Here is a 19519-nt window from a genome sequence, read left to right on the forward strand (position 1 = left end):
TTGCTGTAGTTCTTTAGCTAGCCTATAACCTACATCAAGTGTGTCTTTTTATTCTAAGCCTGTCTTAAACTGTTCATATCTTGAAAGCACTGTCAAGTTTTTTGAAATATAGAAAGGGAATAAATATGTATGTTTTTATAAATATTAAATCTTATGTAAATAAAACATGTACCTTCTGATATTCTGAAATAAAAAAATACAAAAAAACCTTGTAATTTTTTTTCTAAAATATCTAATACTTTGTAACATTAGCATAGAAAAGGGGAAAAGTGAATTTATATTTTTCAGCAATGAGTATTCTAAAACTTTTGGCTTCATATGTTTGATAGAGAACCTACCTTATAGATAAGTTGAAAATTTGTTTGGAGAATATATGGAAAAATCTATATTTCCCAATTGTCACCACATCTTTTCAAACAATAAGGAAATTGCTATTCAAATGCCTATATCAGACATGTCTTCCATGTTTTCTGTTAAGATTTTTAGGTCCTCTTAGTCTTGGGTTTCCTTTCAAGGTAGATTTATACATTCTGCTTTGACTTTAGTTTTTTGTACCTGCTAAGTTGTTTTTTCCCTTTGACTTTTTCTGAAACCTTGCTAATGCTGCTTTATGAAAGAAATTGTTGCTTAAAGTAAATTACGGCTTTTTTCCTTGTTAGTACTAAAATTGTCAGTTTTTGTTTTTGTTGTATCTTGTAAATTGAGACATACTTTCACATTGTTTGATTTTCATTATAATCCTAAAGGTAATAATGGAAGGGAGTATTGTTCTTACACCCAATCATCCAGTAAATCAAAATACAGAGAAGTACTCAAATTTTACCCTAGGTCCTAGCAATCCCAAAGCCCATGCTTTTTTTTAAAAACTTTTTTCTTTTAATTTTTTAATTTTTTTTTTTTTTGAGACAGAGTCTCACTTTGTCTCCCCTTGGTGGAGTACTGTGGCGTCGTAACTCAGCAGTTTTTAGAGATGGGGGTTTCACTCTTGCTCAGGCTGGTTTTAAACTGGTGAGCTCAAGTGTTCAGCCTGCCTCAGCCTTTCAGTGCTAGAATTACAGGTATGAGCCACTGCGCCCAGCTCTCTCATGCTTTTACTCTATCCTAGATATTGGTGTTTTTACCTTGGATAAGTTACTTAATTAACTTCATTAACTTTCTTCATCCATAGAGTGGGAATATTAATTCCAACTTCATAAAGTTGGATTAAATTGAGTAATATTTATAAATTGCTTAGAGCTTTTAATATGTCTAAATTGCTTAAAACTTCATGCCTGACACAGAGCCAAACTACAATAACTACTATTAGTATCTATCCACCTATATACCTACCTACCTACCTATTTTTGAAATGGAGTCTCACTCTGTTACCGCAGGCTAGAATGCTGTGAGGTTATAGCTCATAGCAACCTCAAAATCTTGGGCTCAGGAGATCCTCTTTCTTCAGCCTCCCAAGTTGCTGTGACTACAGGTGCCACAACACTTGGCTATTTTCTCTTTTTTTTTTGTAGAGACAGAGTTCATTTTATCACCTTCGGTAGAGTGCCATGGCCTCACACAGCTCCCAGCAACCTCCAACTCCTGGGCTTAGGCAATTCTCTTGTCTCAGCCTCCCCCAGTAGCTGAGACTACAGGCGCCCACCACAACGCTCGGCTATTTTTTTGTTACAGTTTGGCTGGGGCCTGGTTTGAACCCGCCACCCTTGGTACATGGGGGCCGCCGTCCTACCCACTGAGCCACAGGCACTGCCCTCTCTCTTTTTAAAAAAATTTTTTAATTGAGATGGGTTCTTGCTCTTGCTCAGGGTTGTTTGGAATGCCTGAGCTCAAGCGATTCCACCTGCCTTGACCTCCCAAAGTGGTAGGCCTATAACTGAATTTTTTTTTTTTTTTTTTTTTTTGTAGAGACAGAGTTTCACTGTACCGCCCTCGGTAGAGTGCCGTGGTGTCACACGGCTCACAGCAACCTCTAACTCTTGGGCTTATGCGATTCTCTTGCCTCAGCCTCCCAAGCAGCTGGGACTACAGGTGCCCGCCACAACGCCCGGCTACCTATAACTGAATTTTGACAAACTTTGTTGGGAATAGTTATTTTGTTTAGCTGGCTTTCTGTAAATAATGACTTATTTAAAAAAACAAATTTTTTAAACTGTCCTATTTTTTTCCCCCCAATAGGGCATTCTTAGCAGGGTGACGGAATCAGTTAAGAATATTGTGCCAGCATGGCTACAGAGATACTTCAGCAAGAATGAAGATGTATGCAGCTGCTCAAGAGACACAAGTGAGGTTCCACACTGGCCAGAAAATAGAGAAGATGACCATCTGATGTATGTTGATGAGGAGAGCTCCAATATTAATGATGGGAGAATCACTCCTGAGCCAGCAGTTAGTAATACAGAAGGTAAGTAGAATATGGATATTTTGTTATGAATGATAGGTTTTCATGCCTTAATTTTAATATATTAACTGTATTGCTGTGAGCTACACTTATTAACTGGCTATAATAAATGTAATGGGGTGGCACATGAATCATATAGGAGGAGGAGGATAATCAGGTTCAAATTGAATAACTTATTTATCAGCTTTTTGTTTATTAAGGAAGCTTAAGAGTATAAGCTCTGATATAAAATTTTTTAGGTTTGAATTTTCATTACACCACCATGAGTTGTGTGGTTTTGATCAAGGTATTTAATATATTTTCTTCTTTGTATCTTTATAAGCTTGAAAAAGAATAATTGTGAAACTCTTAGAATAGGTTCTGGTACTAAGGTAGTAGCACTGTGTAAATACTAACTGTTAAAATGAAACTGTGGTAATGCCTCTCACAACACATGAATTTGGGTATAATATGTACGTGTAACTGTAATTGCCTCTTTATTCTCCCGGGAGCAAGCTCAACTGGGTCATTCTGTTAATCTTGCAGTTCAGTGACCTTGCATCTTAAAGATTTGAACTTTTTTTGGTGTATACATACTTAGCAGCATTATTGTGGGGCTTACAAGTAAGTGTTAAGTAGATTCAGTATAAACTGTGAATATAGTGTATTTGGGAATATTACTGTCTCAGTTCAGTTCACCTTATATATATATATTTTTTTAATTTCTTTTTTTTTTTTTTTTTTTTTTTGATTTTTGGCCGGGGCTAGGTTTGAACCCGCCACCTCTGGCATATGGAACCGGCGCCCTACTCCTTGAGCCACAGGCGCCGCCCACACCTTATATATTTTTTATACTTTTAGTGAGATATATTTTACATGCTATGAAACTCATCTACTTAAAGTTTACAGTTGGGCGGTTTTTACTATTAGTAATTACTCCCCTTTCCCCTCTCCCGACTCTTGGCATTCACTAATCTGCTTTCTATATCTGTGGATTTGCTTATCTGGCAACTTAATATAAATGAAATCATAGAATATATGGTCTTTGTGACTGACTTACAGTGTAAATACAGCTTTTATATGCACTAGGAAATCAAAAAAATTGTAACTTGGCTTTATTACAGTGTTTGCTTTATTACGGTAGTCCAGAACCAAATCTGCAAGATCTCTGAGGTACACATTTCAGTTTGTGTTTTTTTTTTTTATTGAGAGACAGTCTTGTTCTGCTACTTGGACTAGAGTGCAGTGGCATCATCATAGCTAACTGTAGCTCAAACTCAGGGCTCATGATCCTCCTGCCTCAGCTCCCGAGTAACTGGAACAGCAGGTCTATGCCTAATATTTTCTGTTTTTGTTGTTGTTGTTAGAGAATCTCACTCTTACTCAGGCTGGACTTGGACTCTTAAACTCAAGTGAGTCTACTGCCTTGGCTTCCCAGAGTGCAGGGTTACAGATGTGAGCCGCTGCACTGGCCCTGTATAATTTTTACATGAGTAGTACCATGAGGACAAAGAGTGGCACATTCTTCAAGCAGCACAGTACAATAACAACAGAATTTGTGGCCTGTTTTAGATCTGTTGCCCGCAGCTTTCTGCTTGTGTACCTCATTTGTTAACTAATTTAATGATGTTGAGCTAGAAGGTGTTGATATTTCTTCTGTCATGTTGACAAAATAGACCAATGAGGAAAATCTTAAATAATGTTAATTTTTTTTTTTTTTTTTCCGAGACAGAGTCTCAGTGTGTCAGCCTTGGTAGAGTGCTGCGGCATTACAGCTCACAGCAACCTCTTGAGCTTTAGTGATTCTCTTGCCTCAGCCTCCCAGATGGCTTGGGACTACAGGCTCCTGCCACAATGCCTGGCTATTTCTTTGTTGCAGTTGTTTAGCTGGCCCATGGTGGGTTTGAATCCATCACCCTCGGTGTATATGGCTGGCACTGTAACCCCTGTGCTACAGATGCTGAGCCTTTTTTTTTTTTTTTTTGACACAGTCTCACTTTGTCACCCTGGGTAGAATGCTGTGGCATCATAGCTCACAACAACCTCAAACTGTTGTGCTCAAGCCATTTTCTTGCCTCAGCCTCCCAAGTAGCTGGGACTACAGGTACCTGCCACAACGCCTGGGTATTTTTAGAGACAGGGTCTTGTTCTTGATCAGACTGGTCTTGAACCCGTGAGCTCAGGCAGTCTACCTGCCTTGACCTCTCAGAGTGCTAGGATTACGGGTGTGAGCCACTGTCTCCAGCCTGTACCTGTGAAAGTTTTATTGACTCAATAAGAATTCAAGCCATGTGGGCTACGCCTGTGGCTCAAGGAGTAGGGCGCTGGCCCCATATACTGGAGGTGGTGGGTTCAAATCTGACCCTGGCCAAAAACTATAAAAAAAAAAATACTTATGGACTGCTCCTGTGGCTCAAAGGAGTAGGGCACTGGCCCCATATACCAGAGGTGGCGGGTTCAAACCCAGCCCCGGCCAAAAACTGCAAAAAAAAAAAAAAACCTCAGGCCACTGAGGACCTTGTAATGGCATTATCTAGTAACCAGCAGTGGATTTAAGTTGTGTGCTACTTCACCTGATTGATACGGTTGTGATTATTATTTTATTTATTTATTTTTTTTTGTAGAGACAGAGTCTCACTGTACCACCCTCGAGTAGAGTGCCGTGGCGTCACACGGCTCACAGCAACCTCTAACTCTTGGGCTTACGCGATTCTCTTGCCTCAGCCTCCCAAGCAGCTGGGACTACAGGCGCCCCCCACAACGCCCGGCTATTTTTTGGTTGCAGTTTAGCCAGGGCTGGGTTTGAACCCGCCACCCTCGGCATATGGGGCCGGCGCCCTACTCACTGAACCACAGGCGCCGCCCGATACGGTTGTGATTATAGGAATAATCTTTTTATTTTTTTTGGTTGACAGGGAATCAGAGTCTTACTCTGTCACCCTGGTTAGAGTGCCATGGCGTTATAGCATACAGTAACCTCAAACTCTTGCCTGAGCCACCCAACTAAGTGGGACATTTAGGGATGGTCTGACTGGTTTTTCTATATTTTTTGTAGAGATGGGGTCTCACCCTTGTTTACGCTGGTCTCCCAACTCTTGCCTCAGTTTCTCAGAATGCTAGGATTATAGGCATGAGCCACCACTCCCAGCCTGTAAGAGTAATCTTAGAAAATGGGTGGCGCCTATGGCTCAGTGAGTAGGGCACCGGCCCCATATACCGAGGGTGGCGGGTTCAAACCCGGCCTCGGCCGGACTGCAACCAAAAAATAGCTGGGCGTTGTGTTGAGCGCCTGTAGTCCCAGCTGCTCAGGAGGCTGAGGCAAGAGAATTGCGTAAGCGCAAAAGCTGGAGGTTGCTGTGAGCCCTGTGACGTCATGGCACTCTACCGAGGGCGGTAAAGTGAGACTCTGTCTCTACAAAAAAAAAAGAAAATGGGTGTTTAGCTTGGCGCCTGTAGCTCAAGTGGCCACATACATGAGAGCTGGTAGGTGTGAATCCAGCGGGGCCTGCCAAACAACAATGACAACTACAACCAACAAAAAAAAAAAAGCCTGGTGTTGTGGCGGGCGCCTGTAGTCCCAGCTACTTGGGAGGCTGAGGCAAGAGAATCACTTAAGCCCAAGAAGGTTGAGGTTGCTGTGAGTTGTGTCATCATGGCACTCTACTCAAGACAATAGCTTGAGACTCTGTCTCAAAAAAAAAAAAAAAAAAAAAAAAAACACACAGAAAGTGGGCGGCGCCTGTGGTTCAGTGGGTAGGGTGCCAGTCCCATATACTGAGGGTGGTGGGTTTGAACCCAGCCACGGACAAACTGCAACAAAAAAATAGCTGGGCATTGTGGCGGGTGCCTGTAGTCCCAGGTACTCGGGAGGCTGAGGCAAGAGAATCACCCAAGCCCAAGGATTTGGAGGTTGCTGTGAGCTATGATGCCGTGACCCTCTACCAAGGGTTAATAAGTGAGACTCTGTCTCAAAAAAAAAAAAGAATGCTTGAGTCCCTAAGTGTCATTTCAGTTTGTGTAGATAAATCCTGACTGTATAGACATTGAAATAATTATAATGTTTAAATGCTAAATGGTTTAAATGTCAATAGCCCTTATCTCTCTTAACTTCTGAGCATTCATGTTAAGACATTATTATTATTTTTACATATACATGTGTTTATTAGGTTTCCATTTTTTGCCTTCACAAAATTAAAGAAGCTTAAAATTTAATAACAGTAACAATGTTTAAGATAAGGACTAGAAACAAAGACCTCGTAAAGAATGAACAAACATAAATACATTCAGATAAGAAATCAGAGACTTGCTGCATCGAAATATTAAGCAGTAATAATAATGCCAAGAAAGTAACATTCACATTGTCAAGTAAGAGTATGTCTATTATAGAATGCTTTGACTCTGATCTGTTTTTTGAAATTATCTTTTATTTATAAATATTAGTTGTCTAATTTTTGAGACTTAAAAAAATAATAAGTTAACTGATGACTCCATACTGAATCTCAAGACATTATTAAAATCAACTTATTCTGTTGGATTTTTAAAATAGGATTTTTCATGATCTTAAAAAATTTTACTTCCATTCTTGGTGTATCTTGCCTTATTTATTTATTATTAAATCATAAACACATAGTCTTGCCTTTTTTAGAAAAAAAAATTGTCTTTGAATTGTGGTAAAATATATATAAAATAAGATTTACCAGTTTTCAGGGCACAGTCCTTTGGTATTAAATATATTCACTTTGTTGTGTAACCATTATGGCCATCTGTCACAGACCTTTTTCCATCTTACAAAACTGAAAGTCTACATCCACTGAAAAATACCTTCCTATTTCCCCTCCCTCGGCCCCTGGCAGCCACTATTCTAGTTTCTGTCTATGTGATTTTTGACTACACTGAAAACTTCACATGAGTGGAATCATACAGTATTTGTTTTGGTTACTGGCTTATTTTACTTGGTTTATTTTCTTAGTCTTCAAAGCTCATTCATGTGTAGCATGTATCAGAATTCCCTTTTTAAGGCAGACTAATCCATTGAATGTGTATACTATACTTTGCTTTTCCATTCTTCCTTCAGTGGACGTTTGGAGTTGATCCTACCTTTTGGCATTTGTAACAGTGCTGCTGTGAACATGAGTGTACAGATATCTGGGACTCGATTTTCAATTTCTGGAATATATACCCAGAACTGGAATTGCTAGCTCATAAGAAACTCCACCTTGGCTTGGCACCTGTAGCTCAGAGGTTAGGGTGCTGGCCACATATATCTGAGGGTTATGGATTCAAACCTAGCCTGAGACTTCTAAAAACAATGACAACTACAACAAAAAAATAGCCGGGCATTGTGGCGGATGCCTGTAGTCCCAGCTACTTGGGAGGCTGAGGCAAGAGAATCACGTAGCCCAAGAGTTGGAGGTTGCTGTGAGCTGTGTCGCCACGGCACTCTACTGAGGGTGCCATAGTAAGACTGTTTCAAAAACAAAAAAAAATTCCATCTTTAATTTTTGGAGGAATCACTATATTGTTTCTGTAATGGTTGTATCATTTTACATTTTCAGTGCACAAAGGTTGCAGTTTCTCAATGTTTTTGCCAACATTTAATTTCTTTTTCTGATAGTAGCTGTCCAAATGGGTATGAGATAATATCTCATTAACATTTTAATTTGTATTTCTCTGATTAGTGATATTGAGCATCTTTTCATATGCTTCCTGGCCATTTGGGTATTGTACTTGGAGAAATGCCTCTGCAGGTTCCTTGTTCACTATTTAATAAGGTGATTAGTGTTGTGTTGTTGAGTTCTTTTTCTCTTTTTTTGCTTAGATTTACCTTTTTAAAATTTACCTAAAATAAATATTTCCTATTTATTATTTATTTATTTTTTGCAGTTTTTTGGCCGGGGCTGGGTTTGAACCTGCCACCTCCGGCATATGGGACTGGCACCCTACTCCTTTGAGCCACAGGTGCCGCCCCTCCTTTTTTTTTTTTTTTTTTTTAAGAGATATAGTTTCATTTTGTCCCAGGGTGCTGTGGCATTACAGCTCACAGCAACCTCCAGCTCTTGGGCTTAGGTGATTTTCTTGCCTCAGCCTCCTGAGTAGCTGGGACTACAGGTGCCCACCACAACGCCCGGCTATTTTTTTGTCGCAGTTTGACTGTGGCCGGGTTCAAACCCCCCACCACCAGTATATGTGGCTGGTGCCCCTAAAAAATTATTTTCAATTATTATGGATATATAATAGTTGTGCATACACTTATGGGGTATAATAGGCTTGAATCAAGCCTATAAGGTGTAGAAATAAAATCAGGGTAATCGAGACAGCTATCACTTCAAGCATTTCTTTGTGTTGGGTACATTCCAATTTCACTCTTTTAGATACTTTGAAATATATGGTAAATTGTTAACTGTAATCACTCTGTTAACTGTGCTACTGAACACTACATCTTATTCCTTCTATTTAGCTTTATTTTTGTCCCCATTAACCATTCCTTGTTTATTTCACTTAATATAATGTCCTTTATTTCCATCCAAGTTGTTGAAAATGACAGGATTTCATTCTTTTTTGTGGATGATAATAGTTCGTTGCGTATAGGTACCACATGGTTTTTTAGCCATTCATCCATTTGATGGACAGTTGATTCCATCTTTTGGCTGGCGCAAATGCAGTAAACATGGGAATACAGATATCTCTTTAATATATATAGATTTCCTTTGTTTTGTGTGTATACCCAGCAGTAGGATTGTTGGATCATATGGTAGTTCTATTTTTAGTTAGTTTTTTTTTTTTTTTGAGACAGAGCCTCAAGCTGTCACCTTGGGTAGAGTGCAGTGGCATCACAGCTCACAGCAACCTCCAACTCCTGGGCTCAAGCGATTCTCCTGCCTCCACCTCCCAAGTAGCTAGGACTACAGGCGCCCTGCTATTTTTTGGTTGCAGCTGTCAATTGTTGTTTGGTGGGCCCAGGCTGGATGCGAACCCGCCAGCTCAGGTGTATGTGGCTGGTGCCTTAGCCACTTGAGCCACAGGCGGCGCCAAGCTTATTTTTAGTTTTTTAAGGAACCTCCATATTCTTCATAACAGCTATACAAATTTACATTTCCATTGACAGTTTACAAGGGTTTTGTTTCCCTTTCTACACATTGTCACTAGCATCTGTTACTGCTTGTCTTTTTGATAAAAGTCATTTTAATTGGGGGCAGGAGTTCTTTTTATATTGTAGATGTTAACTCCTTACCAGCTATATGATTTGCAGATATTTTCTCTCATATTTTAGGTTGCCTTTTCATTCTCTTGGTTGTGTCCTTTGATGCACAAAAGTTGTTATGTTTGACAAAGTCACATTTATCTATTTTTGCTCTCACTGCTTGTTCTTTTAGTGTCATATCCAAGAAATCATCGTTGAATCCAATGTCATGATGTTCTGTTTTCTTCTTAGGTTTTAGTTTTTGGTGTTAAATTTAATCTATTTTGAGTTAATTTTTGTATATGGTTCAATTTAAGGGTCCAACTTCATTCTTTTCCATGTGGCTATATAGTTTTCCAAAATTATTTGTTGAAAAGACCATCCTTTCCTCACTGAATGATCTTGACAACCTTGTTGAAGATCATTTGAGCATATATGGGGGTTTATTTCTGGGCTTTCTTTTTCTTTTTTTTTTTTTATAGACAGAGTCTCACTTTGTCACCCTCAATAGAGTGCTATGGCCTCACAGCTCACAGCAACCTCCAGATCTTGGGCTTAGGTGATTCTCTTGCCTCAGCCTCCAGAGTAACTGGGACTACAGGCTCCCGCCACAAGGTCCGGCTATTTTTTTTGTTGCAGTTTGGCTGGGACTGGGTTTGAATCTGCAACCCTTGGTATATGGGGCCTGCATCCTACTCACTGAGCCACAGGCGCCACCTTTTTTTTTAAGACTGATTCTAAGTTTGTTCACCCTGGTTAGAGTGCCCTGGTGTCAAGCTCACAGCAACCCCTGGGCTCAAGCAATCCTCTTGCCTCAGTCTCCCGAGTAGCTGGGACTATAGGTGCTCACCACAACACGTGGCTACTTATTTCTGGGGTTTCTGTTCTCTTTGATGGTCTATATTGTTGGTGTGTCAGTAGCACATTGTTTTGATTACTGTAGTTTTGTAATAAATTTGAAATCAGGATGTGAGACCTCTAACTCTTGTCAATTCTTTCTAAAGATTGTTTTGACTATTTGGGGTCCTTTTGGATTCGATAAGAATTTTAGTGTTGATATTTCTATTGTACAAAAAATGTCTTTTGGGATTTTGATAGGGATTGTATAACTCTTTCAGTTGTTTTGGATAGTACTGACATCCTAACAATATTATCTAATAGTTCATGAACATGGGATATCTTCCTGTTTGTTTTCTTTCTTTCTTTTTTTTTTTTTGTAGAGACAGAGTCTCACTGTACTGCCCTTGGGTAGAGTGCCATGGTGTCACACAGCTCACAGCAACCTCTAACTCTTGGGCTTACGTAATTCTCTTGCCTCAGCCTCCAGTTCAGCTGGGACCACAGGCGCCCACCACAACGCCTGGCTGTTTTTTTTGTTGTTGTTGTTGCAGTTTGGCTGGGGCTGGGTTTGAACCCGCCACCCTCGGCATATGGGCCGGGGCCCTACTCACTGAGCCACAGGCGCCGCCCTGTTTTCTTTCTTTTTTTATTTTTTCCTTAAACTTTATTCAAATTAATATGAGGGTACAATATTTCGATTACATTGTTCTTACTTCCAGGGCAAAGTTCCACTTGTAGAAGAGCCCCTCATCCAGGGGGTGTGTTATACACCCTCACAATGTGCATGTTAGGTGAGATCCCGCCTCACGTCCTCCCTCCTGCCAATTGTCCTCCCATCAGCCCCCTCCTGCTTCCCTCTACCCCCAAACTGGACTATAACAGTGTTTTGTTGTTCTTAGGAACATGTAATTGTTTATGTATTGATTTCATATTAGTATGGAGTACATTGGATATTCATCTTTCCATTCTTGTGATACTTAGAAGAATGTATTTCAGCTCCATCTGGGTAAATGTAAAAGATGTAAAGTCTCCATCTTCTTTAATGGCTGCATGATATTCCATGTTATACATATACCACAGTTTGTTGATCCATTCGAGGGTTGATGGGAACTTAGGTTGCTTCCACCATTTATTTGTTTCCTTTAAATTCTTTTAGCATTGTAGTTTTTTTTTTCTGTTTTGTAGTTTTTATTGTGCATATGTTTTACCATCTTAGTTAATTCCTAAATGTTTTATTCTTTTTGATACTATTGTAAATCTATTTGTAAATTTACTTTTGAGATTGATCATTATTAGTATATAGAAACATAATGATTTTTGTGTATTGATTTATGTAACCTGGTACTTGGCTGAATTTATTTTTTCTAACAGTTTTTTTGTGAGATATTTAATGTTATCTACATATATAATTTTATCATCTATAAGCAGATAATTTTACTGTTTTCTTTCCAATTTAGATGCCTTTTATTTCTTTTATTGGTCTGGCTAGAACTTAAAATACTATGTTGAATAGAATTGGGAAAAAGTGGGAACGCTTGCTTTCTGATGTTAGAGGACATCTTTCAGGTTTTTACCATTCAGTATGATGTTAGCTATGGTTTTTCATGTGGCTTTTATTATGTTCAGGAAGTCCTGTTTGTTCAGTATTTTTCTCTGCACTTTGCTTTTTGTCTAATAGTACTTTAAAAGTAAATAATCCAGAATTGTTTGGTATAGCTTAAGCCGTAAAATTTTTTTTTTTTTGGCCGGGGCTGGGTTTGAACCCACCACCTACAGTATATGGGGCTGGCGCCCTGCTCCTTTGAGCCACAGGCGCCGCCCTTAACCTGTAAATTTTTTCTTTCTTTCTTTTTTTTTTTTTGTAGAGACAGAGTCTCACTTTACCGCCTTCGGTAGGGTGCCATGACGTCACAGGACTCACAGCAACCTCTAGCTCTTGCCTCGGCCTCCCGAGCAGCTGGGACTACAGGCACCCGCCACAACGCCTGGCTATTTTTTGGTTGCAGTTCAGCTGGGGCATTATGTACTCCATACTAATATGAAATCAATACATAATGGGCCGGGTTTGAACCCGCCACCCTTGGTATATGGGGCCGGCGCCCTACTCACTGAGCCACAGGCGCCACCCTTAACCTGTAAATTTTTTTTTGTTTTTTTTTTGGTCGGGGCTGGGTTTGAACCCGCCACCTCCGGCATATGGGACTGGCGCCCTACTCCGTGAGCCACAAGCGCCGCCCTTAACCTGTAAATTTTAAGACAAACTTTTAGAAAGCACACAGAACAAAATGAGAGTAGCAAATACAATGTAGCAGCGCATTATAAAATACTTACCGTGGGGAGCGTTAGGGAAATAAAAGAATCATTCAGCATTTAATATAATTTAGCATGTTAATAGGTAAAATGATCCTATAACTTTTTCATTTTGGTAGATGTTAAATAAGCTTGTGCTGGGCGGCGCCTGTGGCTCAGTCGGTAAGGCGCCGGCCCCATATACCGATGGTGGTGGGTTCAAACTCGGCCCCGGCTGAACTGCAACCAAAAAATAGCTGGGCGTTGTGGTGGGCGCCTGTAGTCCCAGCTACTCGGGAGGCTGAGGCAGGAGAATCGCTTAAGCCCAGGAGTTGGAGGTTGCTGTGAGCTGGCACTCTACCGAGGGCCATAAAGTGAGACTGTCTCTACCAAAAAAAAAAAAAAATAAATAAGCTTGTGTTAAAATTTAAATTCTTTCTTTCTCTCTCTCTCTTCTTTCTTTCTTTTCTAGACAGTCTCACTGTGTCACCCTGGGTAGAATGCTGTCGCATCATAATAGTTCACAGCAACCTCAAACTCTTGGACTCAAGAGACCCTCTTGCCTCAGTTTTTCTATTTTTAGTAGAGATGCGGTTTTGTTCTTGCTCAAGTTGATCTTGAACTCTTTTTTTTTTTTTTTAAATACGTTGAATTTATTTATTTATTTAGTGGTTTTTGGCCGGGGCTGAGATTCGAACCTGCCACCTCCGGCATATGGGACCGGCGCCCTACTCCTTGAGCCACAGGCGCCACCCGAGATCTTGAACTCTTGAGCTCAAGTGATCTGTCCACTTTGGCCTCTCGGAGTGCAAGATTATAGGTGTGAGCCACTGTGCCCAGCCCATTTCTTTATTTCTATTTGGAATTTGGAAACTGCTCCTTCATTAATATGTCAGTCTTTCAAATCAAAAGCCAGAATCATATTTAGTGGTGAAACCTGAAAAGCATTCCCATCAAAGTCAGGAATAAGGTAGAACCCCATCATCACGACTACTTCTAGATATTAAGAATGTTATTAGATAAGAAAATGTATGTTTGAATAACAGAATTCTATAAATTCGTTACAAAGAATTTCTTTTTTTTTTTTTTTTAAGAAACAGAGTCCCATTCTGTCGCCCTCGTTAGAGTGCAGCTCAGAGCAACCCCCAGCTCTTGGGCTTAGGTGATTCTCTTGCCTCAGCCTCCTGAGTAGCTGAGACTACAGGTGCCTGCCACAATACCTGGCTATTTTGTTGTTGTTGCAGTTTGGCCAGGGTCGGGTTTGAACCCGCCACCCTCGGTATATGGGGCTGGCGTCCTACTCACTGTGCCACAGGTGCTGCTCCTATAAAGAATATTTTAAAATCTAACTTTATTTTTTAAGCAGTATGGTTACTTAGAAAAGGTGAAGGACGAAAGGGTCCTGAGTAAAATATTGAACAACAAAAACACAGAAATATACTTAAGAAAGTGTCACTCTAGAATAGTGGTTCTCAACTTCTTAATGCCACAATCCTTTAATACAGTTCCTCATGTTGTGGTGACCTCCAACCATAAAATTATTTTCATACACCTGTATGTGTATGGGTTGTATGTGAGGGTTTTAGGCGACCCCTGTGAAAGGGTCATCAAAGAGGTCATGACCCACAGGTTGAGAACCGCTGCTCTAGAAGAAGAAATCGTTTAAATTCTGCTGAACAAAAGGAAGGGTTGGTAGGAAAACAGTGGTGGAAAAGACATCAGTTCTTTTTGAAATCTTTTTTTTCTCCCAGAGACAGTCTCAGTATGTCACCCTTGGTAGAGTGCCATGGCATCAGAGCTCACACCAATCTTAAACTATTGGGCTTAAGTGATTCTCTTGCCTCAGCCTCCCGAGTAGCTGGGGACTGCAGGTGCCTGCCACAGTGCCTGGCTATTTTTTTTTTGTTGCGGTTGTCATTGTTGTTTTTAGCAGATTAGCCCATTTCTTTATTTCTATTTGGAATTTGTTGTCATTGTTGTTTTTAGCAGGCTTGGGCCAGGTTTGAACTCACCAGCCTTGGTGTATGTGGCCGGCACCCTGCCCACTGAGCTATGGGCACTGCCTCTTTTTGAAATCTTAAATTCAGTGTGATCCCAGTCAAAATAATTTTAACATAAGTCTTGTTATGCTAGATAAGTAGAGATTTTGTCTATTCTCTTGGGTTAAAGTTTCTATTGACTTTTTTTCCCTACCATGAATCACATTTTTCTTTTATATATATATATATATATATATTGAGTTTTTCATTAAATATTTGCACTTAGTTAATAATGTGTAGTGCCTCTGGATTGTGTTATCTTTCTCTGAAGAGTTTTGCTTTTTGTTTTAGCTGGCAGTTCAATCACTGAGAGATTATTTTGAACTTTTGTAGGTACAGTTTATGCTGGGTTAATGTGTGTTTATGGAAATTTGAATGTGTTTCCTAAGCTTCCTAATATACTTCTGTCTCTTCTGTGGCATTTTAGGAGAGATTAAGAGTATACCTTGTTGGGCGGCGCCTGTGGCTCAAAGGGGTAGGGTGCCAGCCCCATATGCTGGAGGTGGTGGGTTCAAATCCAGCCCCGGCCAAAAAAACTGCAGAAACAAAAGAGTATACCTTGTTCTAGGACATAGTTCTTTGTCCTAAGGGAAATCTTTTTGGTATGTCAGCTGAATGCCAGTGTTAGTGAGATTTCTACGTCTGGCACAGCCCTGCAACTTCAAAGCCATCAGCAATGTTGTTTTCTCTATCATTGCTCATTATCTAACATTTTTGTTTTCTCAGCTCCACTAAAGCTGCTATTTGGTAAGCCTTAGGTGGTCTTGATCTGTGTACATACAGCCTGTCCACTCTCTGGTCTCTCCCACGTGGATTTCTTCACTGCACAGTTCTCCAGTGTCCAGTGTTCTTCATTCTGATTTCTGCTTGCTTTGTTTTGCTTGTATCCCAGCTCTCTGTTGTCTGAAAATGTTTAGAGAGAGAGAGAGCTGGGTGATCTCAGGGCTTACCTTGTGAAGTTTTTTTGTGCTGTATTTTACTGTCTGAAAGCCGTTGATTCATATTTTTTCTTTAGTTTTACAATTTACAGTAGAAGAGCTAGTTTGATCCTAGCCATTTATTTCATCTGAACTGGAAGCCTCTTTTGAGAATTTAACATAGAATTCTTTTTTTTTTGGAGACAAGAGTCTTATTCTGCTGCCCAGGCTAGAGTGCTGTGATAGCAGCATAGCTCACAGCAACCTGAAACTCCTGGGCTCAAGTGATCTTTCTGCCTCAGCATCCCAAGTAGGGACTACAAGCGCCCACTACAATGCCCAACTAATTTTTCTATTTTAGTAGAGATGGGGGTCTTGCTTTTGCTCAGGGTGTTCTTGAATTCGAGCTCAAGGGATCTTTCTGCCTTGGCCTCCCAGAGTGCTAGGATTACAGCTGTGAGCCATCATGTTCAGTCTTGACATAGAATTCTTAAGATCTCGAAAATAACCCTGAAGGTGAATAGAGAAATTCTGAAAAAGAATAATGAGAATGTGAGGTTGGGCAACTTTAACAGATATTAAATGGGTTCTAAAGCTATAATGTTTAAATTTTAAAACATGGTACTGGTGCAGAAATAAATATAAAGGTAAGTCATTAAAGGAAGGGTAAAACTTCTTGGAATTTAATATGTGGTAACAATGGCTGCTCAATTAGTGAAGAAAGGATGGCTTATTTAAGAGTTTATTTTAGAGTATAAACAAGCTAGCCATTTAGAAAACAAAACTGAATTCTTCACTCTTACATCATAAGTAATTCCAGGTGGAGTCAGGATTAAACTTTCATGGAAATAAAAGCAATATTACAAAAAATGGGTTTTAAAAAAGTTTTATTGTCTTGGAATGGTAAGACTCTAAACGAGGCATAAGTTATTTTCTGTATTGCAAAAGACATCATTGAAAAGTGAATGGATTTAGAGCGGCGCCTGTGGCTCAAGGAGTAGGGCGCCGGTCCCATATGCCAGAGGTGGCTGGTTCAAACCCAGCCCCGGCCAAAAAAACCATAAAAAAAACAGAAAAGTGAATGGATTTAATCAACTGAGAAAAAAGTTTAATTCAACTGTCATAGTATCACATCAATTTTACTGATATAACTGTTATTTTATTGGTATGAGATACTACATTAAGCTACAAATAACAAGAAATATAAATGACTAACATAGGGAAGGATGCTTAGAAGCCTTATTTAAATAAATGCAAATAAAAATAATGCCATTTGACATATTAGATTGATAGAAATCAGAAACTAGCTGAGTGTTGTGGCACACACCTGTAGACCCAGCTACTTGGGAGGCTGAGGCAACAGAATCGCTTGAACCCAAGAGTTTGTGGTTGCTGTGAGATAAGACACCACAGTACTCTAGTGAGGTGACCAAGTGAAACTTTGTCTCAAAAAAAAAAAAAAAAAAAATCAGAAAATGTTGATACTCCGTTTTGGAGATTATGGGGAAATATACATTATTATCTATATTGTAAGTTGTCAGGAACTCCTTTGAATCCTAGTTTAATAACTGTCATAAGCAAAAATGAATATTTTTGTCTGATCCAGATGAAGCAGTTCCACTTGGATTGTTTATCTTGTTGATTCTCAGGATGTCCAAGACTGCTTAGGGTAACTTAAGGGCCTAGCTTCAGGCATAATCATGTTTTTTATGGTGGCTCGGGAATATTTGTTTCACAGTTTCTCCTCATGATTCTCATATATATTTATAGAGGAAAACCATGGATTTATTCCAAAGAATCATGTTAAGCACATATAGATATAAGTGCATGTATGTTTGATGAAGTATTGGGAAAACAATTGAATAAATAATTCTAATAAACAGTAAAATACAAAGTAGTGTTTTGGGGAGACAACATGACATGGTGTGCTACCGCCTTGAACTCCTTGGCACAAGCCATCTTTCTGCTTCAGAAAGATCTGCATCTTTCAGCCTCTTATGTAGTTGGGACTGTAGGTGCGTGCCATTATGTCCAGCTCAATGTAGTATTGAAAGGAAATGCTCTAAATGTAGAAACAAAATTGGTAAATGAAAAAACAAACCACAGAGCAGAATGCGTAACATGATTATGTGTTCAGGGAAAATGTGTTTGTATTTGTGAGGACGTACAAGTTTATTAGTGATAATTTCTGGAGGAACAGGCTTTTGCCTGTTTTTGATGACTTTATTATAGGCTTCTTTAATTTTATTGTTCATGAGCATATCTTATAATAATATTTAGCCAAGGAAAATCAAGAATCATGTGCTTTTAGAAGTTGTATGTGATTACTGAGCTACATTTTGAGACTAGATTAGGATGATTAATTTTAGTTAGTTGAAACTTTGGCCAAAGTATATCTTTACGGCTTATCAAAGGAGGCCTTAATGATTTGAATTGAACCCAGATCATATACTTTAGTGTGTTGTCAAAGTAAAAACCATTTTATTGTGATAGTATATTGCTTAAAGGTGTGTATTTATGCTATTAATGCTTTTCTTTTAAGAACCTTCAACAACTAGTACTGCTTCAAATTATCCAGATGTATTAACAAGGCCTTCTCTTCATCGGAGCCATCTAAATTTCTCCATGTTGGAATCCCCTGCGTTACACTGTCAACCGTCCACATCCTCGGCATTCCCAATTGGCAGTTCTGGATTTTCTCTTGTAAAAGAAATTAAAGATTCTACCTCTCAGCATGATGATGACAACATCTCAACTACCAGTGGTTTTTCCTCAAGAGCTTCTGATAAAGGTATTCTTGGCATTTGGTAATACTTAATTTTGGTTGTGAAATTTTCATGGGATGAACTTTTTTCTGACTTAGTTATAATTGTTTTTTATTTATAAAAGTGTAGAGTCTTGTAATTGGTGCTAGTACTATGCATTGCATATTTTTCTTTTCAGATATAGCTGTTTCAAAGAACACTTCATTGCCACCTTTATGGTCCCCAGAAGCTGAGCGTTCTCATTCGCTCTCACAGCACACTGCCACCAGCTCAAAAAAACCAGCGTTCAACTTGTCTGCCTTTGGAACACTTTCTCCTGTAAGTGCTAACTGGGTTGGATTTAAATACATGTTGAGTATTTATTGCTTATTATTTATCATTGTGTTTCTGTGCAGTCACTTGGGAATTCTTCAATCCTTAAAACCAGTCAGCTTGGAGATTCTCCTTTTTATCCTGGAAAAACAACATATGGTGGGGCAGCAGCTGCTGTAAGACAGTCTAAACTAAGAAATATACCTTATCAGGTAGGCTTGAATAGAAGAGTTGGTAACTTTTTTCTTTCACTTTAACTGGACAATAAATTATTTGGCATGCATAAAATAGTTTTGATTTAATTATTCTTGGTAAAACGATGGTGCTGTGGATTTCATTTTTTCATTACTGGTATATGAACATTATTTTATTTGTTTGTTTGCAGTTTTTGCCAGGGCCGGGTTTGAACCTGCCACCTCCAGTATATGGGGCTGGTGCCCTACTCCTTTGAGCCACAGGCGCCACTGAACATTATTTTAGACCTAAGTAAATTTTTTTTGGCAGTTTTTGGCCGGGGCCAGGCTTGAATCCACCACCCCTGGTATATGGGGCTGGTGCCCTACTCCTTGAGCCACAGGCACCGCCCTAAACATTTTGTTTATTAGATTTGTGTGTGTACATCCTAAAACGTTGCCTTCTGTATCTCTATCATCAGCCCCTCCTCTCACTACCACCCTCTGGCAATCACTGGACTGTTTTCTTTCCTTATAGTTTTGGCTTTTTCAGAGTGTCATGTAAATTTATTCATATAGTATATAACCCTTTAAGTCTGACTTATTCTGCTTAGCATAATACATTTACGA

At 39.4% G+C, this 19519-nt stretch overlaps 1 protein-coding gene across 2 annotated transcripts in view; it reads left to right on the forward strand.

The window, feature by feature from the left end:
- NUP153 (nucleoporin 153) overlaps positions 1 to 19519 on the forward strand; it is an 89716-nt gene that overhangs the window by 12641 nt on the left and 57556 nt on the right. For both annotated transcript variants that reach the window (XM_053603556.1, XM_053603557.1), the window contains exons 2-5: positions 2173 to 2398; positions 18182 to 18430; positions 18583 to 18722; positions 18800 to 18928. In XM_053603556.1, the coding sequence (XP_053459531.1) occupies positions 2173 to 2398; positions 18182 to 18430; positions 18583 to 18722; positions 18800 to 18928 (744 nt within the window). The remainder of the gene's footprint in view (positions 1 to 2172; positions 2399 to 18181; positions 18431 to 18582; positions 18723 to 18799; positions 18929 to 19519) is intronic.

This window comes from Nycticebus coucang, chromosome 9, assembly GCF_027406575.1.
Source record: "Nycticebus coucang isolate mNycCou1 chromosome 9, mNycCou1.pri, whole genome shotgun sequence".
NCBI classification, from domain to species: Eukaryota; Metazoa; Chordata; class Mammalia; order Primates; family Lorisidae; genus Nycticebus; species Nycticebus coucang.